At 39.6% G+C, this 27,005-nt stretch overlaps 2 protein-coding genes across 4 annotated transcripts in view; one reads left to right on the forward strand and one right to left on the reverse strand.

Moving 5' to 3' along the window:
• Positions 1-288: 288 nt before the first annotated feature.
• RNFT1 (ring finger protein, transmembrane 1) lies at positions 289-15,034 on the forward strand. 2 transcript variants are annotated; one of them, XM_081110548.1, is made up of 9 exons: positions 289-409; positions 2,048-2,492; positions 2,698-2,774; positions 5,864-5,964; positions 7,800-7,953; positions 8,317-8,475; positions 10,260-10,325; positions 13,102-13,203; positions 13,871-15,034. In XM_081110548.1, exons 2-9 carry the CDS (start codon positions 2,102-2,104, stop codon positions 14,003-14,005), a joined length of 1,185 nt encoding a protein of 394 aa, XP_080966674.1. In that variant the 5' UTR covers positions 289-409; positions 2,048-2,101; the 3' UTR covers positions 14,006-15,034. The 2 variants fall into 2 exon arrangements, with proteins under 2 accessions (XP_080966674.1, XP_080966673.1); XM_081110547.1 differs by lacking the exon at positions 289-409 and having other exon boundaries at positions 683-2,492.
• Positions 15,035-19,590: 4,556 nt separating this feature from the next.
• Positions 19,591-27,005, reverse strand: part of RPS6KB1 (ribosomal protein S6 kinase B1) — a 35,355-nt gene continuing 27,940 nt past the window's right edge. For both annotated transcript variants that reach the window (XM_081109620.1, XM_081109619.1), the window contains exons 13-15: positions 24,783-24,890; positions 22,415-22,527; positions 19,591-21,202 (exon numbers count right to left, since the gene is read on the reverse strand). In XM_081109620.1, coding sequence (XP_080965746.1) covers positions 20,965-21,202; positions 22,415-22,527; positions 24,783-24,890 — 459 coding nt within the window. In that variant the 3' untranslated portion in view covers positions 19,591-20,964. The remainder of the gene's footprint in view (positions 21,203-22,414; positions 22,528-24,782; positions 24,891-27,005) is intronic.

Below are 27,005 nucleotides of genomic sequence, written 5' to 3' on the forward strand. Positions count from 1 at the left end.
ACTTCGCGCCCCTCCTCCGAGGGCAGGTTCTCGAAGCCAAAGCATTTTGAGTCTTAAAACGTCCAGCTCTCAGAGGCGCGTGGCGGGTCACACACCTGTATCACAGATGCACATACGTGAGGCCGAGAGTGTGCAATGCACACGGCTGGCGTCCTCCCGGGCGCAGCGCCCTCTCCACAGCCAGCGCCCCGCGGCCCCACGCCCCCCGCGCGCTGGTCGCGGCCCTGCCCCCGGCGCGGCGGGCGCGTGCGCGGGAGGACGTCCGGGGAGCGCGCGCGCCGCCGCCGCAGAGCAGGACGGAGCCGCGGGGAGTGGGGTTGGAAGGCGATGGCCCGGACTGCGTGCCGCGAGGCCACGGCTCCCGCTCTTCCTACCGCCGCCGCCGCCTCGGTCTGCTCGTCGTCATGAGGTCAGGCCTCGGGGAGCGGGCGGCGGCGCTGGGCGCTGGGGAGAGTAACTGAGACGCTCGAAGCGCGAACGTGGGTGGAAGCTTGTCCTGGGGATTCCGGAAGAGTTGTTTGCGTTGACTTCCCTTCCTTTTTTTTCTTTCCTTCCCTTTCTTGCTCTCGCATCGAGGAAAGTGGGAGGGTTCTGCTTTTCTTTCTGGAAAAGGCACTAACGCTGTCGCGCCCAGGGTTGGTCTTCAGAGGGTGGAGGAAATAGCACGCGTGGCGTCGGAGCATCGGTGAAAGCTTTAGCGAAAGGAACTAAAAAGCCCAACCTCCGTACAGTAACTGAAAAAATGTCTGTATCTACTCGAACCTAAGGAAATAGAATGACCTGCCGGACCTGCTGCTTCCGACAGGGAGGGAGGCTGGGGCTCCGCGCTGCCCGCCTCCGTGCTGCCCACGGGCACTTAGGGATCTTCTCCCGACGGCGTCCTCTTGCGTGAGCCGCCCCCTCCCCCATCACACACACACACACACACACACACACACACACACACACAATCCATCACACTCACACACCCATCACACTCACACACACCCATCACACACACACATCACACTCACACACATCACACACACACCCATCACACACACACACACCCATCACACTCACACACCCATCACACACACACACATCACACTCACACACACATCACACTCACACACATCACACACACACCACACTCACACACATCACACTCACACACACCCATCACACACACACACACCACCCCACAGCCCGATTGTGGCATTTTTAATGGGCAGACTGTGTAACTATCCTTATTCAGACTAGAGTTGTCTAGAAATTACATGGCGACTCCCCACGTTTCCCTATTTTAAAGATGTTTGGGTAATATTTGGGTATTTATGGGAAGCTTTTTTATTAGCTTTGGCAAAGCTGTTTCAACATAAGACAAATTTATAGGTCACCCGAGTGAAATGTTTATTAGTTCTCCATGGTGTTTAACAAGGCATTAAGATTTAATTTTTTTCTCCCTAGCCTTTCCAAGCATTAGCAAACATGATTCTTATGAAATGTAGTGTCTACATTGGAGATGAAACTGCTCCAGGTGGGCAGAGTAAATGTACTGAAGTATTAAAATATGAATACTAGTGTTCACATTAGTCACATCTACTGGGCACCCATACTTTATTTTGTTGATTCTTATTAGAGAACTGGAGGCATCTGAAGCTCAACTTCTTTGGTAGCAGATGTCCCCTAAAAGATATTCTGTGTAGAGCAGCAGAGCCTTGTTATTAACGGAGGAGTCTAGTAACAAGTAATAACCAAACCCGCGTGGCACAGTCGTTGAGCGTCAACCTATGAACTAGGAGGTCCAGGTTGGATTCCAGGTCAGGGCACATGCCTGTGTTGTGGTCTTGATCCCCAGCATGGGGGTGCAGGAGACAGCCTATCAATGATTCTCTCTCATTATTGTTTCTCCCTCTCCCTTCCTCTCTGAAATAAAAAAGAAATACATATATATATAATAAATTCAAAAACAAGTAATGGATATCTGAAAATAATTCATCTACTGTGATTATCAGCCTCTCCTTTAACTGTTCACTTAGAATATTTTCTGCTTTTTGATTTTTAGAAGACAGAGACCTGAAGCAAAGAAATCTGTATCACAAAAAAGTATTCAAGGGTCATGCAAGCCAACTGTAGCCAATTGCAAAGAGCTGCAGGCAGTGAGGCTGCCTCAGCCTCCCACAGTGTCCACACAAGATTGACAGAAGGTTCTGGTCTTCATTCTGGAGATGTGCATATCCAGATTAACTCCACACCTAAAGAATGTGCTGAAAATCTAAGCTCCAGAAATATAAGGTCAGGTGTCCATAGCTGTACCCATGGATGTGTACAGAGTCACTCACGGAATCAGTCCCGTAACCAAGCAAGGCAGCCTGGTGATACTTCCATGGAGTCTGGAGATCATGGTAGTAGCTCCTACTCAGAATTCCGATATCTCTTCAAGTGGCTGCAAAAGAGTCTTCCATATATTTTGATTCTGGGTGTCAAACTTGTTATGCAGCATATAACAGGTAGAGTATAATAAAATATTGAGTTGTTTCATTGCTAAATTCAGTAAATTTGTTTCTTTATTGGTAATCTACTTTAACCTATGTATTTTTGTTACTGATTTTCTGCTAGCTTTTAAAATTGTAAATATTCCCTTTAAATTCATGTCATTGTGTTAGCTTTTTGATTTTTTTTTCTTGCAATTAACTGGAACTTATTATCTAACAGGAATTTCTCTTGGAATTGGACTGCTTACAACTTTTATGTATGCAGACAAAAGCATTGTAAATCAAGTTTTTCTAAGAGTAAGTATAACACAAAACTAAAAAAATTACTAAATGTTTCTCTCTTTAGATCATATACTCATTTTTGAGAGAAATAGGAATTAAGATCGTTTTTTGACAAATTTAAATAGATACATTATAACATCTATAATATATTAAGTTTTATTATATTAAGTTTTATTAAACTAGAGGCTTAGTGCACAAATTTATGCACAGGTGGTGGGGGGGGTCCCTCGGCCTGGCAGCAATTGGGGCCATCTCACCCAGTCCAGCGGGGAGGGGCCACTGGAGGTTGGTCGGCCACAGGAGGTTGGCTGTGGGAGCGCACTGATCACCAGGGGGCAGCTCCTGAGTTGAGTGTCTGCCCCCTGGTGGTCAGTGCACATCATAGCTACTGGTCTTAATGGTTGCTTAGGCTTTTATATACATAGATGATCTGGCATAAATGATCTGTCCTACAGCTGAATTGTTTCACCTTATTTCCTGTATAAGTTGGGTTCCTGATAGAGAAAGAAAAACTAGATAGAACGGTTAAAAAGTTTAGAATGCACTATTTGATCTGATTTGTCAAGTGCCTTCATGTTTTATGAGTTAGTTTAACCACGGTACATAATATAATCATCATTAGAAACTAGCTGTCGCACTATCAGATTTAAAGTAAAGAAAATGTACATTGAATAAATGGGAATCGAACTATTTAGGTCTCTCTTATTTAAAGAAAATTAAACCCAAGTGGTTTTTCCATAACATCTACACTAATAAAAGAGAAAAATGGTAATTGGCGTACGGCGATACCGTTTTCATTGGCTAATCAGGGCTATATGCAAATTAACTGCCAACAAGATGGCGGCTAATTTGCATATGTAGGCACAATGCAGGGAGGCGAAAGGGAAAGCAGAAAGAAGCCCCCTGCCACTGACAGTGATCGGAAACCCAGGGGGGACCTAAGAGCTGGGGGGCAGGGCAAAGGCGGCCCCAGGCCGCCTTTGCCCTGCCCCCCAGCCATGATCGGAGAATCAGGTGCCTTTTCCGCCCTGGCCAGTGATAGCAGGAAGTAGGGGTGGAGCCAGTGATGGGAGCTGGGCACGGTCGAAGCTGGCAGTCCCAGGAGCTAGGGGTCCCTTGCCTGGGCCTAAAGCGAAGCCCACAATCGCGGGGCCACTGCAGCTGCGGGTCCCTGCTGCCCGGGCCGGACGCCTAGGCCAGAGGCGTTAGGCCTGGGCAGGGGCGGAGCCTGCAACCGCGGGGAGCTGGGGGTCCCCTGCCCAGGCCTGACGCCTCTGCCGGAGGCCTCAGGCCTGGTCAAGGGGCCGATCCGGTGATTGGTGATCGGAGGGTGATGAGAGTCAACTCCTCTGGCCGAGGCATCAGGTGGGGGGCGGATCCGGGGATTGGGGGGATATGATGGTCCCCTTGCCCAGGCCTGAAGCCTGGGTCAGAGGCGTCAGGCTTTGGCGGGGGGTGGAGCAAGTGATCAGAAGGAGATGGGGGTCCCCTGCCCAGGCCTGATGCCTGGGCCAGAGGCATCAGGCCTGGGTGGGGGGTGGAGCCGGGGATTAGGGGGATATGATGGTCCCCTTGCCCAGGCCTGAAGTCTGGGTCAGAGGCGTCAGGCTTGGGCGGGGGGTGGAGCAAGCGATCAGAGGGAGATGGGGGTCCCCTGCCCAGGCATGATTCCTGGGCCAGAGGCCTCAGGCCTGGGCAGGGGCCAGAGCCAGTGAACGGGGGGAGATGGAGGTCCCCTGTCCAAGCCTGACACCTCTGGCGGAGGCGTTAGGCCTGGGCAAGGGGCCGATCAGGTGATCGAAGGGTGTGGGGGTATACGCCTCTAGCCGAGGCATCAGGCTTGGGCAATGGGCAGAGCCAGCAATCGGAGGGGTCTGGGGGCAGAACCAGTGATGGGGGAAATGAGGGTCCCCTGCCCAGGCCTGACGCCTCTGTCAGAAGCGTCAGGCCTGGGCAAGGTGCCGATCCTGCGATTGGAGGGTAATGGGGGTCAACGCCTGAGGGCTCCCAGTATGTGAGAGGGGGCAGGCTGGGCTGAGGGACAACCCCCCCCCCCACACACACACACCCAGTGCACGAATTTCGTGCACCGGGCCCCTAGTCCTATATAATAAAGCCTCTAATATGCTAAATGTCCCACTATTCATTGGACTGTTCAATCAGTCACTATGATGTGCACTGACCACCAGGGGGCAGACACTCTGACTGGTAGGCTAGCTTGCTGCTGAGGTCCAGCGGATCGGGACTGGCAAGAGGGGCCAGACATACCCTGGAGCCCTCCTGTGGTCCCTCCCCCGCCCCGATTGTGCACTGGTGGGGTCCCAGATTACAAGAGGGCGCAGGCCAGGCTGAGGGATCCCACCAGTGCACGTATCTGTGCACTGGGTCGGTTTCAGCCCTATCCCCTCAGGTCAGGCCAAGGGACCCCATTGGTGCACAAATCCGTGCACTGGGCCTCTAGTAAATTATAAAAGAGTTCTATTCATATAAACTATTGGGAAAATTAGGATCAGTTTATAAAACCTCACCTTTAAGCAATTTTAAAGGGCAGTATCTTTGTAAGGATCATGCATTCTGACCATGAAAATTTAATTTCATTTAATTCATGATTTAAAACTAGTAAAACTTTTAATTAAATCAATAATTGATACTTAATTTTAAAAAATAAATTGCCTTATTAAATTCTTATTGAATGTCTGAGAATTTAAAAATTATACTTATAAACCCTGGTAACTTAAGTACACTTGTTAACATTTTGTTTTGTCTGGGAGGCAAAAGTAGGGAGCTGCAGAGGTAAAGTTTACATTTTGCTGGGTCCTTTATGTCGCTTGTAGAAGATTTGGCTTCTTTCAAACGTAGGTAATGTTTTTATACAGTGAAGAAACTTGTTATTTTAAAAAGGTGTTTAAATGTGAGTTCTGTTTTGTTCACTAAAGATATAGAGTGTGATGATGTACAATTTAACATTTGTTCTATATTTTTAATAAGTTTAATCTGTTTAAACATTCTAAGTTAATAAATTAGTCATTAAAATAAAAGTTTAATGATATTTAAATCTCTGGCATAATCCAAAGTAATAAATTCTAAAATGGTTTATTTTTCAGGAAAGGTGCTCAAAGATTCAGTGTGCTTGGTTACTGGTATTCTTAGCAGGATCTTCTGTTCTTTTATATTACACCTTTCATTCTCAGTCACTTTATCTCAGGTAATTAGAGATCCAAGTACACAATCATATTTTTATGTAACATATTCCTTAGCACTCTGCATGTATTTTACTTGCATATACTTATTGTTAGAGTTCAATTTTTACCCTTCTCCTTCCAAGATTGAAAGCTTCAAGTGACTTTTTCAGATTTGTGTACCCAGTGTCTTGACTCCTAGCAGGCGCTTGATAAATATTTAATTTTTGATACTTAAATTTTTACTTATATCGTCAATAGTTATTAGTTCCATTTAGTCAATGTTGGTAGTGGTCTGTTTTTGTTTTTTTATATATTTCTTGCAAATAAAAATGTATACAGTTAAGTTTTACATGATGTTTTGATTTATGTGTACATTGTGTAATAAGAACATGATCTTTGCTTGTAGAAATAAAGACTTGCCAAAGGACAGTAGTTGTTAAGTTTCCCTGTTAGATGGAAGTGTTCTGAATTTTTGGCTCTAATCAGATAATTAGAAGTCCTGGTTTTCAGTTGAGTTGGAGAGGTGTGGGCAATTTCAGATATAGTTTGTCAGTGGATCCAATATCACTGATTGGATTGGGTGGGTAGGTAGAGGGGGAAAATCAAGGATGACACCTAGGATTTTCATCTAAGCAACTGGCTGGATGATGGTACCATTTACTGGGCTTGGAAAGACTGGGAAAGTAACTGGTTTTGAGGGGGAAAATCAATCATTTGTTTTGAACATATTGATACGTCACATAAAATTGTTAAGTGATTTCAAATATATATGTCAGTTGCTCAGAGTACATAGAGGTTAGGACTATATATTTTGGTGTTATCAGCATATGAGTGATACTTTAAAAACCAAAACTAACCAGGGAAAGTATAGTCAGAGAAGAGGGCCCAGGCTGGACATGCCCACAATTAGAGGAGCAGCAGCAAAAGAAACCAGGAAGGAACCATCAGTCACAAATGAGATCTAGGAAGTGTAGTGTTAGAAGTCTAGGAATAATAATTCAGGGAGGTAAAGGGAAAAAGGGACATGACCTTTGAATTTAGCAAGGTGGACGTAGTTGGTGATCTGTACAAAAGCAGTTCAGTGGAAAGGAGGGAATGGAATCCAGATTGGAGTTGGTTGAGAAAATGACAGATATTTAATATTAGTGATTTTTTTTTAGATTACAGGCTAGAAAAGTATCAACCATGACAAGTTAGGAAGACTTCTTTTATACTATAGAGCAGGGGTCCTCAAACTACGACCCACAGGCCACATGCAAATACAAATACTGCATTTGTTCCCGTTTTGTTTTTTCACTTCAAAATAAGATATTTGCAGTGTGCATAGGAATTTGTTCATAGTTTTTTTTTAAACTATAGTCCGGCACTCCAACGGTCTGAGGGACAGTGAACTGGCCCCCTGTTTAAAAAGTCTGAGGACCCCTGCTATAGAGCAGTGGTTCTCAACCTTCCTAATGCCGCGACCCTTTAATACAGTTCCTCATGTTGTGGTGACCCCCAATTTCATTGTTACAAATTGAACATCATTAAAGCATAGTGATTAATCACAAAAACAATATGTAATTATGTGTTTTCCGATGGTCTTAGGCGACCCCTCTGAAAGGGTCGTTCAACCCCCAAAGGGGTCGCGACCCACAGGTTGAGAACCACTGCTATAGAGGACAGATGCAAAATTAATACATTTTGAAAGTCTCTTTAAAATAAGCAAAATGTTCTTCTGTTTATGTGAACTCTAACACTTGCCAATTTTATATTTTTTACACATCAAAATAAATATTCAGTAGCAAATTAAAAACTCCCATGAATACTTTACCTTTGTATGTTGCTCTGATAAATTTTGATGTTTTTCTCTTGGTAGCTTAATTTTTTTAAATCCTACTTTGGACTATTCGAGCTTCTGGGAAGTACTTTGGGTTGTTGGAATTACAGATTTCATCTTGAAATTCCTCTGCATGGGCTTAAAATGCCTTATTTTATTGGTGCCTTCTTTCATCATACCTTTTAAATCCAAGGTAAGCAACTAAAATGTTTTGTTGGTACAATGTTAACAAACCACACTAATGCTATTTAGTCTCAACCTAATTTTAATTATCTCAGACTGGCCACCATTTGCTCAAAGACTTAAGCCAAAATATTGATCTAGAAAAATAATCAGAATTATATTTGCTTCAGCATCATCTAAAAATTAATTCCCATATCATATAGGGGAAAATATTAGATTTGTACTTATAGTTCTCCTCCAGGACATTATCAATTGGTAATTGATAACTAACTATATACTATTATTCAGTTTTTCCCATATTCAATAAAAACTTTAATAAAGTATTTGTGCAGTATATAAGGAGCAAAGGTAACTATTTGTTCTTCCTTTTTAGGGTTACTGGTACATGCTTTTAGAAGAATTATGTCAGTATTACCGAACTTTTGTTCCCGTACCAGTTTGGTTTCGTTACCTTATAAGCTATGGGGAGTTTGGTAATATAACAAGGAGGAGTCTTGGAATATTGCTGGCTTTACTCTACCTCATACTAAAAGTAGGTAACATTCTTAATCTTGTCTTATGATTCATACAATGATTACTGATTTACTTAACATTGCTTTACAGTTTATTTTAGATTGACATAATAGATTCTGTATCTAGTTAGAAATGGAGTAATGGAAATACGGTCTTTATCTTAATCCAGTGGTTCAGATTTTATTGGGGGAGTGGACTTCCACATAGCATGGATTATAGACGGGGAAGAAGAGAGAGTAAGTAGAATAGAACATACCCATCTCCAACAGCAGCATCTGTCCTACACATAATTCTGAAACTAGAGAATCTTACCCTGTTTCTTCTATGTCTTTTCCCCTCAGTTTAAATCACTTTATAAAACTTTAAAATCTAAATGTTAAAAACATGTGAACCATGTAAAATTGCCTTGTCTTTGACATAGTTAACTTTATATATAAAAGCCTAAGCGACCTTTATGACTGAATGACCGGAACGACCGGTCGACCAGTCACTATGACGCACACTGACCACCAGAGGCAGATGCTCAGTGCAGGAGCTGCCCCCTGGTGGTCAGTGTGCTCCCATAGTGGGAGCACCGCTCAGCCGGAAGCCAGACTCACGGAGCCTCTCCTGCCTGCACAGCAGTGCTACCGAGTGGCTGCGGCAGCAGCAGCAGGCACAGCGGGGCTGGGGGAGTGGGAGCTGCATGGCACCGGCTCAGGCTCCTACCCAGCTGCCTGCCACTTAGCACACTGCTACATCCCTGGTACACCATAAGCCTGCAGTTACAATCTCCGGAGAACAGTTGACGCATTGAAGTATGGACACCCAGAGTAAACAGGAGGAGCCTGATATGGCCACCAGGCTCCTGGAACTCTGCCTCGGGCATTGAGATCAAATCTCATCCCTTACCGATTGCCCTGGAGCTACAGAGGAAGGCAGCAATATAACAGTGGCCACAAGTGGCAACTGACAATCGGGGTAAAACTCAAAGAGAGATGGATCTGAAGGGTGGGGGGGTGGGCAACAGAGCACCCCCACCCTCCAGGACCTCCAACTTTGTATTGTTCACCTTGGAGTGTCTCTTACCTTGCTCTGAGCAATGGAAAGCATCCAGCACGGCCCAAGGTGTCTACCAGGGACTTCCAGGCAGGCAAGGCGCAACCCTGGCCGCAGAAGGGTCAGGGTTGCGCAAATATTTTTTCAGGAAACGGGGGGGGGGGGGGGGGGGGGTGAGAACAGACTTCTCGGCGGCTCAAGGGGATGTGGAAACTCCCCAGGCACTTGGGTGTGGGCTTCAGATTGCCTCTCAATGTGCATGAATCCGTGCACTGGGCCACTGGTGTGTATATATATATATTTTTTTAATATATTTTTTTATTGATTTTAGAGAGGAAGAGAGAGAAACATCAATGATGAGAGAGAATCATTGATTGACTGCCTCCTGCAAGCACCCAACTGGGGATCGAGCCCACTACCTGGGCATGTGCCCTTGACCGCAATCAAACCTGGGACCCTTCAGTCCACAGGCCAACACTCTATCCACTGAGTAAAACCAGCCAGGGCTGACTTTATATTTGTCTTGACCAAATTGTACCTCTAGGTATTCAGATTTTTTTTTGGTTAAGAGTTGATTGAAATCTATAAATTGAGTAAAATATTTTATAAGTGGACTTTAAATATATTTAGATTGAAATGATTACTCATGATATTCAATGAACATTATGCTATTATCAGTATTTGATATCGTGGCATTTTAGCTTTGTTCCCTGGGTTTAGCAGATAGGGCTCTTGGAATTAATAATCTCTTATTGCCTTTTTCAGCTTTTGGACTTTTATGAACATCTAAGAAATTTCAGACAGGTTTTGAGAAAATTTTTTACACGACCAGTAAGTACATTTTAATTGTTTAAGAAAAAACATTCAGCTATTTTAAAAATATGGATTTCATTACAGTTTTAAAACTTTTTTAGTACTTTGGCACTTAGGGTTATGAGAATGATTTAGGAGTTTTATCTATGATCAATTTCTTAACTTGCATATTAACTTTACCAAGTGCTTATATATTTGAATGTACTTGCCCCTTCTAATCATTTGACTTTCCCCATCAATACTCAACTCTATATGCACAAACTAGAGGCCCAGTGCACAACATTCGTGCACTTGGGGGGTGGATCCCTCAGCCCGGCCTGCACCCTCTCCCAGTCCAGGAGCCCTTGGGGGATGTCCACATCCCTCTCGTAGTCCAAGACCCCTTGCTCCTTACCGCCCGCCTGCTGGCTGCTCCTTACCACTCGGGCTCCTTAGCGCTGCCGGGGAAGCAGGAGAGGCTCCTGCCACCACCACTGCACTCTCAGCCATGAGCCTGGCTTCTGGAGGAGCAGCGCTTCCCCTGTGGGAGAGGACACTGTGCATCATAGCAACCAGTCATCTCCCCCGTTCAGTCAATTTGCACATTAGGCTTTTATTATATAGGATAAGTTCAAGGCATGGAATTTAACAATAAGTTGACACTCCAGCCTGACCAGTGAGGCTCAGTGGTTGAGCATCAACATATGAACCAGGAGGTCATGGTTCCATTCTCAGCAGTGCACATACCTGGGTTGCAGGGGTGTGCAGGAGGCAGCCAGTCAGTGATTTTTCTCTCATTGATGCCTCTCTCTCTTTCCCCCTTCCTCTATGAAATCAATAAAAAAAATTTAAAAAGTGACACTCCAGTGTCAATTATAAACTTGACTTATGTGATTATACTGAGATTACAAATTTCAGACAAAGGTTGTCAGAGGCTCATTTGCTACATAGTAGCCTTTATGGTCAACAGGCTTCAGAGTTTGATCCTCAGGTTTGCAGTGCATTAAGTACTTACTTTGTCAGGACTCAGGGGACCTTACTAATAAGAATGCCAACATAATGATGAATGCTGAAAAACAAAAAAGAGGACTGTATCTCCAAAGTGGACCATACTAACTGGTCCACTAAGATATATTCTCTCTAATATATAGTAAATATAGTAATAAGTTTTGCTGCATACTATTCAAACTTCATTCTTTAGACAAGATATAATGGAGAGTTCAGCTTTGGTCAGATTTATTCAATTCATTATGTGAGGATCAGCTATTGTACTCTAATCTAGTAAGGCTTGTACTGAAATAGTTTGATATTCTCTGTGAAGCAGAAAGAATATCACAGTCATCCATATTCTTTGATTTATTCTTGAGATTCTTAGGGGTTCCTTAACTTTGCCATCACCATCAAGATAAACCTTCACTTAAAAGGAGTCCGCAATATGCCAGACAAAAATGCTAATTTAAAAGCTTGTCAGCCTGTTATCTGTAGTGTACTCTGCTAAATGTCACTGAAAGGATTGGCACCAAGGTCATCTATCAGTAACCTGAAAAATCATAATTTTTAATATTTTATTTTTTGTCTTAAATTGACTTTGTTAACCCTCAATTTCAGTACAAGTTTAGATCATAACTTCAGACCATGCTTTGCTCTCATTACCGTGATTGACTGAACTTGGGTGTTCTTACTTCCCATTAGCCACCTTTTTTCCATCATTTCTACAGAAAGCTGATCTTATTTGTAACATTTTGTCACATCTAGTTAATAACTAAATTCTCTCCTGAATTTGGTGAGGAGTTATTAAGAACTTAGATCAGAAACTTTTTTAGTACATCAGAGGAAAAGGAAATTCAAAGAATGGCATTTTGATGCTGGCAGTTAATTTTGAACATACAACTCTATCCAAGTGATATTTTGCAATTACAGTTCTTTTATAAAATGTTAATCATTTTTTTCCTAGTACTAAATGCTCTGACTTATGTGATAATTAAGGATATTAAAATTATTTTTAGATTCAGTGGCAAGACACTGTTCAGTCGTTCCCAAACCTTCTTCAGAATGAACTCACCTGGAGAGCTTACAAAAACTTCAGAGTCCTGTTGTCACATCCCAGTACGTCTGGACCTGAGTCAGTCTCCAATATGGAGCACAGAAATCTGTTTTCTAAAGGAGTCTTTCCACATGAGTTGCATTCAGTCAGCCACGCTCTGGACTGACTTTTTAGAACCACTGCCATAGATAATAAATGGGCCCAATTTGGCAATATGAGGTCACCTAATACATTAATATATAGGTTTTATAATAGCTCTATTTCAGATTGCTTAGTTTCTTATGCCAGTTGAATTGTGTTGAATTTGAAGCCTGGATTTTAGAATCCAGTTATTCTAAAAATCTTTCAAGATCCTGTTATGGCCCTAACCGGTTTGGCTCAGTGGATAGAGCGTCAGCCTGCGGACTGAAGGGTCCCAGGTTCGATTCTAGTTAAGGGTATGTACCTTGGTTGCGGGCACATCCCCAGTAGGGGGTGTGCAGGAGGCAGCTGATCGATGTTTCTAACTCTATCCTTCTCCCTTCCTCTCTGTAAAAAATCAATAAAATATGTATTTTTAAAAAAAGATCCTATTATGTATTTAATGAGTTAACCTTGATGCAGTTCATCAAGATGTGGTTCTGCATATGTAGTTCAGCTTTGAAAGTTTGTATCCTGTGGGAGAGTTTTCAAGTGCCTAGTTCCAGGAATATTTGAAAAATATAGCACCACCTGCATATTGGAAGTGCAGGAAAGAAACTGGTAAATGAAAACAACTTCTTATCTTTATAGAGTTATGGAGTGGCTGCCAGCAAGAGACAGTGTTCAGATGTGGATGATATTTGTTCAATATGTCAAGCTGAATTTCAAAAGCCAATTCTTCTCATCTGTCAGGTAATTATATTTTTAAGCAACCTAAATACAACACTTCACTGTGACTTGCAAGGCACATTTATGTTAGTTATAAGGAAAAAGGCAAACTACATGCTTAGCAGAAAGTAGCATTCAGGGCACATATTGGTAATTTCTTATTTGTGATTACAGATTTGGTAGGTTAGCTAAATCTTGTCTCTATATGTTCTAATGATTTTTATGCAGAGGAGTGTATGAAGGGGAAAAATAATTCAAATGGCAAATTGTCTACCAATGTGATTTAAAAAACAGGCTATTTGTAATAATGGATATTAGTCTTTTAGAATAATACCAGCATTTGTTATTGGATTGTGGAATGCCCTTTCCTATACTTTATGGCAGTTACTCTCAAAGACTTATTAAGCCATTAAGTCATTATACTTGATTTTAAAGTTATCACCTAGAGATAGCTTATATTTGATTAAAAATGATAAAAGGATAGTATAGTCAAAAGAAAAGAACACTAGTAGCTCTTACCAGTAACACCATTCTTTTATTCTGGAATGTCATACTTTCTCATTTGCAAAATGAAGGGATTAGTGCTCTCCAAAATCCCTTTCAGCTCTAAAGAGTATGATTGTCTATAATGAGATGAATTTAAAATAAAAATGTTATCAAGTTTAAAATGTAGTTCTTAATTTCCTTACAGCATATATTTTGTGAAGAGTGCATTACCTTATGGTTTGACAGAGAGAAAACATGTCCGCTGTGCAGAACTGTGATTTTAGACCATGTAAACAAATGGAAAGATGGAGCTACTTCATCAGACTTCCAGATATATTAAGTTATATAAACTGTTAAAGCCACAAAACACTTGTGTTGTAGTCCAGTTTATCACGATTGTTCAACCTAATGCATATGCGACATTTATTCTATCCTAATCATTTGACAGATGATTGCAGTGTTAAATTATGTTTTCTTGTTAATTTTACCAAAAAAGCAATTGGATAACTAGAACCAGTTCTTAGAGGAACTCAGGTATTCTTTCCTGACATTGTTTTCAGAATAAAGAATATTTTTAATATTTTAAGATACACATTATCTGAAAGTCAAATTTTCTTTTGCATTGACTTTTATATTTCCAATTCTAAAAATTCTTAAAATTTTCATAAAAGTTGTATTTTTAAATGAACATTCTAAATGCTATATTTTACTTGTAACAGATTTTCTAAGTGAAGATTTACTGAGGGTGATGTATTTTAATATTGTGTTATTCTCTATAGTATGATTAGCAATCAATGAGAATACATGATTTAAATGTATTGTTTGTTGACCTCATACATACAATCCTGCCATTGGTTTTAATGTTTGTGATCTTGCTTTTTGTATAGTGCCATGGACTATCTTGAAGTACCTATTAAAATAATTCACATGGATTACAAATAGCTGGCTTCACTGATGATTTGAATAGTGTACCAGACAAGACTAACTCAAATCTTAGAAAACAATTCCCCTTATGACTAAATAGTTTTCTCCAGAAGTGTTTTGGAATATAATGCTTGAATCACCATTACTTAGGAGATTAAAGCCTGCACTCAGAGGCAACCAGATGCTTTGGATTGTGTAGTTTGTTTGCCTCTTAAATGTTTGTGTAATATGGTGGAAAAGGAATGGGGCACTATCTCCCTTTAAAACCTCTAAGGGGAAACCAAGATCTACTACCAGAAGTTTGAAGTGGTAGTTATATCTCAATTTAAGAGTACAAGGCCTCTGCCCATTTTCTCTATTACCATCTATTAGTTTGAACACAAGGAAGAGATAGAAGAAATTAGGAGGTAGAGGAAGAAAAGAAATTTGCAGTGTCACTAAGACAAAGGCTAAAAAAAAAAAAAAGACAAAGGCTAAACCAATGTATAGATTAACAAGGATAGTGACCAACCAGGTACAGGTTAAGTCACTTTTATGCCTGTATGGCTACCCTAATTTGCAAAAGAACTTCAGAAGGCCTGTAACTTTTTTCCTCAGGTAAATATTGCCCTAAGTACACCTATTTCTATTTATTCACTGATTATATATTTAACTATTATCTCCTTTGAGAACACTGCAAATATTGAAACAAGCTTACTGACTTTGTGGCGAAGCTAATAGTTATTTAGGTATACAGCAAGGGATGTGTGAAAAAGGCAATTTGGAATTAGAATTTGAGTGTGAAGAGAGAAAAGCTGACTTCTTGTTAAAACACAAGAATAGTATATCTTACCACATGGGTTACTTCAACCGTATTACGTCTCACAATCCAGGACCCCTCGGGGGATGTCCAACATCCCCTAAGGGATGTCATAGTGTGTGAAGCAGCAGGCGGCCGGGGAGGAGCCCAGGCGCAGCTCCCACTCATCCCTGCCCTGCCCTGCTGTGCCTGCTGCCGCTGCCTCTCAGTAGCGCGCCCGCAGCAGTGCTCGCCAGCAGTGAGCCCAGCTTCTAGCGCCCATCAGTCAGCTGTCAGTCAGCTGAGCGGAGCTCCCACTGTGGGAGCGCACTGACCACCAGGGGGGCAGCTCCTGCGTTGAGTATCTGCCCCCTTGTGATTAGTGTACATCACAGGACTGGTCAAATGGTCAACCGGTAGCTTAGGATTTTATATATATAGATGGATAACTTTGTTTTTTAATATGATTTAATAACAAAGGAGGTCCCCGGTGGATAGTGGGGTTTTTGTTTCTGTTTTTTTAACAACAGAGCATTTCACATCTGAATTTAAAAGGGGGGAAATGTCATAGGAGACCTATCCCATTCACTAACAATACTGATGAACGGGAAACATTTCTCTACTTCTATTCCTTCACCTCAAAAACTGGGGAATAGATTCAAAAACTCATGCATTTTGTGAATTCAGATCGCCTCTTCTGAAAAGTTGTTTCATTAGCATTAAGAGTCACTACAGTGTGGCTTAGTGATTGAGTATCAACCTGTAAACCAGGAGGTCACTGTTTGATTCCCAGTCAGGTTTCAGTCTCGATCCCCAATAGGGGATGTGAAGGAGGCAGCCAATCAAGATTCTCTCCCACTGATCTTTCTTTCTCTCTCCCTCTTCCTCTCTGAAATCAATAAAAACATTTTAAAAAGAGTCACTACTATGTTTTATTAAAAAGTCACATCAGTTTGAGAACTTCTATAGAGAAATCATCTTGGCAAGTGTGATAGAACTGCCACATAAATAAAAAGTGATTTAGCTCTCATTGCTTTGCTCAGTGAATGGTGCATCAGCCTGCACTCCTAAAAGGTCCTGGGTTCAATTCCAGTCAAGGGCACATGCCCAGGTTGGGGCTTGATCCCCTGTGTGGGGAGTGCAGGAAGCAGCCGATGAATGATTCTCTCTCATCACTGATGTTTCTTTCTCTCTCTCTCTCTCTCTCTCTCTCTCTCTCTCTCTCTCTCTCTCCCCCCCTCCCTCCCTCCCTTCCTCTCTGAAATAAAAAATTATATTTTTTAAAAAGTGATATACAAAACTATCCATGTATACTAATTACGGCAGTTAAAAACAGATTTGTGCACATTATTTTGTGTAGATGCATCAAATAATCAAATGTAGTTGACAAGTGTAGCTGAACAAACTGTTGACTGTTAACATAAAGTCTTCCTAGTGTTTTTATGTAAAAGTAGCTTTTACATAACTTTTCACATCAACTTTTTAAAAAGTAAGCAACCAATTCAACTTGGAAAATCATAGACGTGTAACATCTAATATATAACACTAGTACTAAAATTTGTTATGTATTTAAGTAGCTTCAATTTCTCAGCAGAAACAGTTTTATAACTCATTCCTCACATATATAATAAAGTTAATCCTTGAACAATGTGAGGATTGGGGGCACCAACAATCCTCCCAGTCAAAATACACATACAACTTTTGACTCACCAGCTGGCCCTTCGAATCATGGATACAGAGGGCCAAATGTATTTACTGAAAAAAATTCTGCATGTAAGTAAGTGGACATGTGCAGTTCAAACCCATTGTTGTTCAAGGGTCAACTGTAATTTATTAAATATGAGAACCTGAACATATCTGGCATGTTAATGAAAAAACTTATTGAAACCATTTGTGCACCTGATAGTTATTTCTTCCTATCTTAGGATAATAAAAAAAAAATCACTTCTATATTCTGTTCATTCAAATTTGCATTTAATTTCTATTTACATTCATTCATTCTGAAATCAAATACTTAATACAGTAAACTAAATACAAGATGAAAAGCAGAAAAGGTGTTACCCTCATAGCACTCCTAATAAGGCAGCTGAAGAATTTATTTACTCTGATAGATGCAAAGCCAACTTGGGATAGGAAAAAAAAATAAATTTAAAGAGCAAACACAGATGAACCCATCTTTCAGGTATTACTTCAGATAATCCACTGAGATAATACTTGTGCTGTAGTGGTAAATTAAGAATCACACAATAAAAGTTTTATATTAACCAGCAAGAGACTACAGGACATGGTGTGACAAATACTTTTATGATTGGTTTGTCCAGCTTGCCTAGAGTCTATGCCTATGAAAAAAGGAAAATGTCTGGACATTGATATTATTTATTTGAGAAATGAACCATTTTCAAAGCCTCAAAATCCATTTTTCATAAATTCAACATTTCTCATGGGAATAATCTTAGATCTAGCCCTTGTAAGCTAGGAACCATATGACTCAGTTACCAAAATAGTTAGGTCCTATATTAAATATAAAAATCCAAGGCTTAGTATATTAACACTATTGAAGATGTATCTTCTTTATAATCATATATTACTTAAAGAATGTTGAATTTATGGAGCATCATACATGCATTCTTCCCCCACCCTACCCTCATTATCTTCTATCTCAAAAAAAACAACAGCATGGAAAAATCCTTCTTGACGGATTCAAAGTAGTTAAGACCATAAAGGGGGAAAGAATGTAATTTTCTAAAAAATCTGGTTCAAGTTCAATAATTAATACTTCACATTGTTAATCACAGCTGGTTTATAAATCCCAGTTTATTCTGTAATGCTACAAACCTTATAAAATCAGAATTAGTAAACTTCGTTCTCAGTGACTATATTTGAATTAAAAAACAGCATGTATATAAAATTAAAAAATATCCTGTAATAGCTGACTTTAAAGAAAATAATCAGATGATGAAACAAAAAAAGCACTTAATCTCTTTTATACACTTACCTGGAAGAATCATAAAGAACCCTCTTAGAAACTCAAGACTAGTAATATTGACATAATATATTTTAAACTATGCTTGGATTTTTACAAATAAATATAGGGTAAGCCATATTGCATAGGTGTGTGCTTTCTGTCTGTGACACTTATGTGGCACGTGACATGTTTTCACAGTCTTAGCAGGGATATCCTTTTAATGAAACAATTTCTCAATAAACCTGCCACAGCATAGGAAATTAATTTCCCTTAATGTTAACTTGGAAAATTGTATTTGTATAGATGGCAGATGTGCAATTAATGCTTTTTATGCAGAAAAGTTGCAGTTTGCCACTATTGCTGGCAGTACTAATTATGAAAATGGTTTAACTATGGGGTGTTTATAGCCAGCCTATCACAGTGCATATGTTAGTAGCAAGTAGGACTGATGAGGAATATTTTGGTGTAAAAGTTTTGCTGGAATTTGGTCAGGCAGTCAACACTACAGTTAGTAAATATATCTGGGGGAAAAAAATCAAAGTATCACAAGCCATATGCTGTCTGAAATAGAGTCTATACATATCACCATAGCTTTTTGGGGTTTGTTTTTCCAGACATCATAAACTGTCAGAGAACAAATATCTGCACTTTAAGCACAATTTCTGCCTTATCATTATTTGTATCTTCTAATTTATTAGCTACAGTTATAAAGTACTCAGTAGGCTACTGCAATAATGGGAAAGGGGGGATTACAGGGAGTGATTTAAAAAACAAAAACAAAACAGCTTTCTGTTCAAAGATGAACTATTATCAATTCTTTCATTTATTGCCACAATTGAAAAGGTATATTTCCAATCATTTTTCATGGATCTGTTTTTGCTTAATGCCATTAAGCAAAATCATCTCATCTCACTTGAATTGCCATTTAAATAAGCAAAGCTTTGCTCTTTTCTAACTGAATTCAACATGCATAAAGAATTTTATGGCTTGGATCCTATGGCTCAAAAAGGTTTGGAGAACATAGCAAGCAGCATCTATTCAAAAAGAATTGTAGGATTGCAAAATATTACAAATTGACTTTGCACACTCAGACTAGGACATTATAAAAGACAAAAAAAGGTTAGTAAGACTCAACTGCAACTGCATGATCATCTATAATACCAGTATGCACTGAAATATATTTTCATAAAGCTCTGCAGATATTAAACCCTTTCACCAGCTAAAGTCATGGAAATGCTCTCTTTAAGGCAGGAAGTATTTAAGAAAGGTAAAGTTACCTTTATTTTTATTCTTTGTACCAGTAAATCACTTATGTAGATTTTGTTACAATTTCAAAAACATAGTGTCTTGGTAGCATATTTCCTAAATTAAGCCACTAAGTTTTCTTATTCACCGTGGAAGACATTCATCAAAAGGCCATCAAATATTTTTACAATAAAAAAATGTAGCCCCAGTACAGGAGAAAAGAACCTTTTTTCCTTTGAAAACTGCTGAGGGGAAAAATGTAAGGAAGGTAGACAGCAAAAACAGTAAAAAGTAAAACTTAAAACCTTACCAATTTGCTGTGAAGAGATTAGACATAGAGAGTGGACTATGGCAACACCCTCTTCCCTGAATCTCCCTCACTTTGCCGCCCTCAATATGCATTTTATCCTGACTCTCTTTGTCCTCCTTCAGCCACAGGCTGAAAACATTTGGTGTCTTGAACCAAATACTGGTATACGAACAGGTGGCGCGATGTTTCCAAGTGCAATGCAGGCCCAGGACAAGGATGAAATGTAGGACATACTACATATGCCCATTCCAAGGCTTCCAGTTAAGCTTAGCACGTAACAGTACTGCAAATAGAAATGATTAAATATATATTTTTTCTAGTATTACAGATAGTTGTTGCAGCTGGGTTACTGAAAATAAACCTCAGGTCCACCCCAATCCCTCAAACGAGCCACAGCTGTGGTTAACAATGATTCATTTACATTTTTATTATTTCACCAAGAGAAGAAACAGAACTTGTCTAGCTTTCTTCACACCAACCAAAAATTTCGGATTTGAAGTTTGGGATGTTTTCCATGATGAGCTGAATCAAAAGTCTATTTGAAAAATATATATTTATATAAAAAAAAGATTCGGGTTGTTTGCACGTAAAACATCAATTGATAAGTTTGTCTTTGATTCCATGTTGCTGGAAAAGTTTGACCAAGCTTGCATGCTAATTTGTCCTTGGTTGCAAGTATGACAGGCAATTTCATACTTTGCCTAGTGAAAGGATAACCCTTCCTTGACACAAATCAGAACTCAACAGTGATTCAAAAGCAACATCCTATCCTTAATACTGTCAGTTTTGAGCCATCAACATGAAAATCCTTGATAATGTTGAGAAGATGTTGCTAGGAATCAATTAACTGATGTGCCTCGGAGTTCTGCAATACTATTTTGCTTAAGTTATTTTTTTTTGCACCATTGATTGATTTTTAAAAATCCAGGTTTATTTTTCCTCTGTCCAAAGTGTTCTATGTAACGACACTGACTCTTCGAGACTGTCATTTTCAGTCTTCTTGTTTCACCCTGAAGGATAATCATAAATCCTCTCCCCACCTTTTTTTGCCTTAAATTCATTAAAAGCATTGCTCTGTCATAGATTCATACGCAGGTGCTCTGGTCGTTTGGAGATCATGGGAAAAGCTTGTTTTTTGTATGGCCCAGAGTTCGGCTGTCGTATTGGAAGTGGGGCTGAAGCTTCCCCACTCATCGTCACATCCATCTGCTCTATTCCACTTGTTTCCATTGGGTATTCCACCGGCGTCTGAGGATTTGCTGTGCTGGCTGAAGCACCTCTTCCCCAGAAATCCCCAGGAGAAAATTTGACTGGGCTTTAAGACAAGGAAGAGCCATCATTCATTTGTCTTACAGATTATCTCAACAACAACAAAAACTTTCCTTTGCATTTAAAGGGAGGGGGGTAATAAGACATTTATTTTCATTTAATTTTATTTTTGTGTAGATCAGCACAAAAGCAAAAGTTGAATTATCTCCCCTAGACTAACGGCCAGTTTCCCAACTAATCTCTTTATCTTTATAATTGCCCCAGTAAAACACCCAATGATACTTAGTAGTAGTTATTGTTTTTTTTTCCAAAACAACACATATTACTTCCCCACTTAAAACAGCTTCCCATTGCATTTAAAATAAAATACTTCTCTAAAACTTTGCCATTCTATTCCTCACTCACCACACTTCAGGAACACTGACCTCCCTTTCATTTCCCAAAAAAGGTCATGTTTTTTCCTCCCTTAACGCTTTTGCACAAGTTGTTGTTCTACCTGTTACACCTTGTATTTTTATTTTTTGTATGGCTGGCTCTTTCTCTTCATTCTTAGACTTACTTCACCAGGGAGGCCTTTCTCTCACCACCATGAATACATGCCCCCTTGTTATTCTTTGCTCTCTACCAACACGTTCTTCCCTCCACCCCCATATGGCACTTGGTACTACTCGCAATTACATATTTCTTGTATTTCCTTCTTTGCTTACTGCAGCGGTTCTCAACCTGTGGGTTGAGACCCCTTTCACAGGGGTCGCCTAAGACTATCCTGCATATCAGATATTTACATTACGATTCATAACAGTAGCAACATTACAGTTATGAAGTAGCAATGAAAATAATTTTATGGTTGGGTCACAACATGAGAAATTGTATTTAAAGGGCCAGAAGGTTAAGAACCACTAGCTTACTGTGACTCCCTCTCACTAAATTATAAACTTCATCAAGGACAATTCCTGTGTTAATCATGTGCCCCAGCATGCAGCAGAGCTCCTGGCACACAACAGATGTTGAATGAATGGGTAAAGAGGACAGCTGCTTACTTTTAGGAGGGAAGGTATATAACTGATTATCAGAGATTAGTACAGACTAGTCACTTACAATATAAGAAGGTATAGATAGATGCTATGCATATGTCGATCAAAGAGAATATGAGGCCAGGTCTTTCATTAAATGTAACTTGGCATAAATTTCATAAACAATGCTCTTCTAGGTTTAAAAAAAAAAAAAAAGAAAGGTGAAAGTAACAAAGTCTGAATACCTGACGGGTGTTCGTGGGCTGCCAATAAATCTTCGAGGTGATCGGATTTTTGGTTCAAAGGAAAACTTTTCTTTCACGCTTTCAAGTACAGATGGAGCCACATATGTAAAACCCTGAAAGATAGTAATAGTGGACTACAGAAGGTCATTTGTCATACACATCAAGAAAATATGATTATTCAATCTCTAACATACCATCACAACAGTTATGCATCCCTAAAATCATTAATCTATATACTCTCCAATCGCCTCAATCTCATTTCACACCTGTTAACTTTTTTCCAGCCATTTCTTGAGGCACAGACCTCAAGAAAGAATTCTATTGAGCCCCATATGCCAGCAAACAAAATTCCACTCTATTGAAAGGAGTAGAACAAAACAGGTAAATGTAAGCTCCATATTAAGATGTAAATACCAAGAGAAATGCAAAGAAAATTCTAGTGTTTCTAGCCACATGCATATAAGCACCTAAGATTATCACTCCCAAAAACAGTTTCTCATTATTAGGCCAAAATAAAAATAGAACTCTCTAACTTAGCACATGTGATTTTCCCCCAGTGATCAGATAGATTTGGTAGTTTCTTGATGAATAAATAAGTGTCAGCATTGTGAAAACTCTTAATTGTAATTGGCAATATGCAGTTTTATTAGCTTTTCTTTCTTGGATCTTGCTATTAGGCTATCAACTGGCATTTCTCTTGCTGTCAATATTCATCTCTTTAACAATCAGTCCTCCTCTATTTATTATTCCAGTCACCTATGAATCAGTGTTATGAGTTACAAATAAAAAGATTTAATAAAGTTCTGTAGAGCATACACTTTGTGATAGCCACGTATGGACTTCAGAGGACATTTCCTGACATGTTCTAGTGAGCTAAAGAGGACTAGGCTGTGCCTTGATCATCTTTGAATTTCCTTTAATTCTGTGATAGGAACTTATCGAACTGAAGTTGCTACAACTCCAATCTCCAGGTAAGTGAATGTAACTATTTCTTGTTAATTTTTTAAGGAGAGCTACTTTAGCCAGTGTGGCACAGTGGTTGAGCGTAGACCTAGGAACCAGAGGTCATGGTTCAATTCCCTGTGAGGGCACATACCTAGGGGGTGTGCAGGAGGCAGTTGATCAATGATGTTTCTCTCTCATCTGTTTCTATCTCTCAGTCTCTCACCCTCCCTCCCTTTCACTCTCTCTAAAATAAAAAAATAATCAATGGAAAAAATATTCTCTGGTGAAGATTAACAACAACAAAAAAAGATTAATTTTGAATATACACAATTTTTGTACTCCATGCTACATTTAGAACTTAACCTCCACCCCAAAATGTACATTACTTTGTGTTAATACTGTGAGCATGAGCGGTACAAAAAAAAGTTGGATAATTGAGTGACAAATTCAGTGAACTTGGAAACAAACAGGGAAAAAACCAACTTCCAAATGATTGCTTTTCCCATATTCCATTCCTTCTTAAGGTGGTCCAAAATGAAATGACAAAGGATAACAAAAAAGGAAAGAGGTAGATGTTCATGTTACACTTTAGGAATAAAATAAACATAAGCATACATGATACTTAGGCAAAATAATATGCAATGATGGGTATCAGATATAATCATTTTTGTTTATCAAAATCTAAAAGCTTTGCTTTTCTATCTGAGACAAGGTATAAATCAATACGCTTTATCAATAAAGATTAATCTAGTCCTAGCTAGTTTGGCTCAGTGGATAGAGCATCAGCCTGAGGACTGAAGGGTCTCAGGTTCGATTTCAGTCAAGGGCACATACCTGGGTTGCGGGCTAGATCCCCAGTAGGGGGCGTGCAGGAGGCAGCCGATCAATGATGCTCTCTCATCATTGATGTTTCTATCTCTCTCTCCCTCTCCTTCTCTGAAATCCATAAAAATTAAAAATAAAAGAAGATTAATCTATTAACTATCATATATGAACCTATATATTTTGATGTCAAATAGTCACAATTAATAGGTTTAAAATCCCCTTTAGACTTATGTGAAGAGTACCAAAAGTCTGTTTCAGGAATAAAATAGTTACAATGAGCTCTTTTCCTACTACTATAGCTGTCACTTTCGGTTGCTCTGCTGAGCCAAATATCATCTTAAGTCAGTGGCCTATCCAAAAAGGAATCAGACACTCTGAAAACCGAACATACGCTCCTACACTAATTGCTAAAATAGAATGTTGGATTATGAGAATCAATTTTCTAACATCAGTAAGTTATTAAGGGGATAACTTTAAAAAATAGCACCTCGGGTTATCTACATGAAACTGCAAAGCAAGCAAATTGAATTTTTTTATTGAAAAGGGCCCATCCTCATACTTAAATTTCCTATGCCTACATGGAAATTCTGTCACTTACCAGAAAGACCTGGTTGGCACTTTCACTGAGAGTCGAGTCATCTGGGCTGTCAACAGGTGTCTGACGTGTAAACTTTGAATCAAACTGACTCACATCCTCTTCAGATTGCTTTATAAAAAAATGATTAGAAAATGGTAAGTAGTCTATATTATACCAATCAAATGCATTACAGCCTTCTTTCTGGTACATCAGAGTATGTGGTTGTGCCTTTTAAAAAAGCAAAAAATCTTAAATCTCAAAAGCTGAACACCAATTTAAAAAAACTGCAATAGATAGAAACACAAATATGTTGTTATTATTTTTTAAAATATATTTTTATTAAATTCAGAGAGGAAGGAAGAGAGAGAGAGAGAGAGAGAAAGAGAGAGAGAGAGAGAGAAACATCAATTATGAGAGAGAATCATTGTACACCCCATCCTGGAGATTGAGCCCACAACCCAGGCATGTGCCCTTCCAGGAATCAAACCATGACCTCTTGGTTCATAGGTAGACACTCAAACACTGAGCCACACAGGCCAGGTGAAACACAAATATGTTAAAAGACATGAGTTCATTACTGCACTACATTTAAAAATCACATAATTCTTTGGTCAATTTGGAAGATGTTAGGAAACTAATTCATTATTTTGAAAAAGGCCACATATTCTGCTTCTCCTGTATGAACTGTACCTCAGGTAACCAAGCAATTGATGTAAAGAGTTTCTTTTTATGGAAGAATTCCAGCTAATAAGTAAAGAATGAATAACAATATTATAGTAAAAGAATTTTACAAACCCCTAATGAAATCCTGGAACTAGGCAGGAGTTTCCCAACCTCAGCACTATTGACACTTTGGGCCTCAATTCTTACAGAGGGCTGTCCTGTGCATTATAGAATATTTGGAGCATCTCTAGCTTCTACTCCTAGGTACTAGTAGCATCCCCTTCCCAAGTTGTGACAACCTGTTCCAGATATTGCCATACTGACCCTGGCTGAGAACCAGCGATGTAGACAATGACCAATGACCCCTAAGTCTCCCAATCAAGATATACAACCTCAAAAGTTTAATCTGATCTGCATCTAAATCTAACCACCAGTTTTCAGAAATACCAGGAACAGATGAACAAGGTCAATGACACCAAGTTAAAATTAAAAAATCAAAATGAGGGACCCTACAGGACAAATGGTCCAGTGTTGTTTTTTTCCCAATAAGTCCTCAAAAGAGGAATTAAGAGGGGGGAATCTATAGAAACCTAAGAGCCACAGTAACAAAATTATACAGGCCTTGATTGAATCCTTATTGAAACAAACGGGGGGGGGGGGGGGGGGACGACGACTAAGGAAATTGTCAGCTTTTTAATGGTGATGATAGCATGTTTATGTTTAATCAAGATGACCTGACAACTTTTAAAGTTGGGCAGTTGGTACATGAGGGCTAATTATCCTCCTTACAATTATGTATGTTGAAATTTTAAAGCAAGTCACCTTGTGCTCTAAGGACCAAATAATTATCATTATCCTCCTCCACCTTCACCCCAAGAATAGAAAAAGAAACCATTTTCTCTAATTCTGATGTGGTAGAAAGACAAGAACTAACATACTAACTCATTTACTCATAAACATATTATTATGGTTTGAAATGCCCCCCACAACACTCATATGTTGAAGCTCTAACTCTCACAGTAACTCAGAATATGACCTTATTTGGAATGAAAACCATTGCAGATATAATCAGTTATGAAGAAGTCAAACTGGAGCAGGGACTATCCTAATTCAGTATGACTGGTGTCCTTAGAAAAAGGGAAAATGTGGGCACAGACCTGCACATTCTCACAAGGAAAATCCCATGTGAACATGAAGAGAGACTGAGGTGATGTGTCTACAAGCCAAAGAAGCCAAAGACAGCCAGCAAACCACCAGAAGTTAGGAGAAAGGCATGGAACAGAGTCTCTCTCATAGCCTTCAGAAGGAACCAACTCTGTCAATACCTCAATCTCAGATCTCTAGCCTCCAGAACTGTAACACAATAAATTTCTATGGTTTAAGCCACCAAGCCTATGGTACTTGGTTGCTGCAATCCTAGAAAACATATATTCTACATTCTGAAGAAAAAAATTCTCAGGAAATCAAATTTAAAATTCCAGCTGAATTAAGCAAAATAAAACAAAACAAAAAAATGAGCCCTAGCCGGTTTAGCTAAGTGGATAAAGCATTGGCTGGTAGCCTGAAGGGTCTGGAGTTTGA

The sequence above is a fragment of the Myotis nattereri genome (assembly GCF_964212035.1).
Source record: "Myotis nattereri genome assembly, chromosome: 16".
NCBI lineage: Eukaryota > Metazoa > Chordata > Mammalia > Chiroptera > Vespertilionidae > Myotis > Myotis nattereri.

Excerpts from the sequence above, each read along its gene's own strand:
- RNFT1 (XM_081110548.1), top strand. The coding sequence starts at position 2,102 with ATGCAAGCCAACTGTAGCCAATTGCAAAGAGCTGCAGGCAGTGAGGCT. Across the intron at positions 8,476-10,259 it reads TACTCTACCTCATACTAAAA|CTTTTGGACTTTTATGAACA; the intron begins GTAGGTAACATT and ends TGCCTTTTTCAG. Across the intron at positions 10,326-13,101 it reads GAAAATTTTTTACACGACCA|AGTTATGGAGTGGCTGCCAG; the intron begins GTAAGTACATTT and ends TTATCTTTATAG.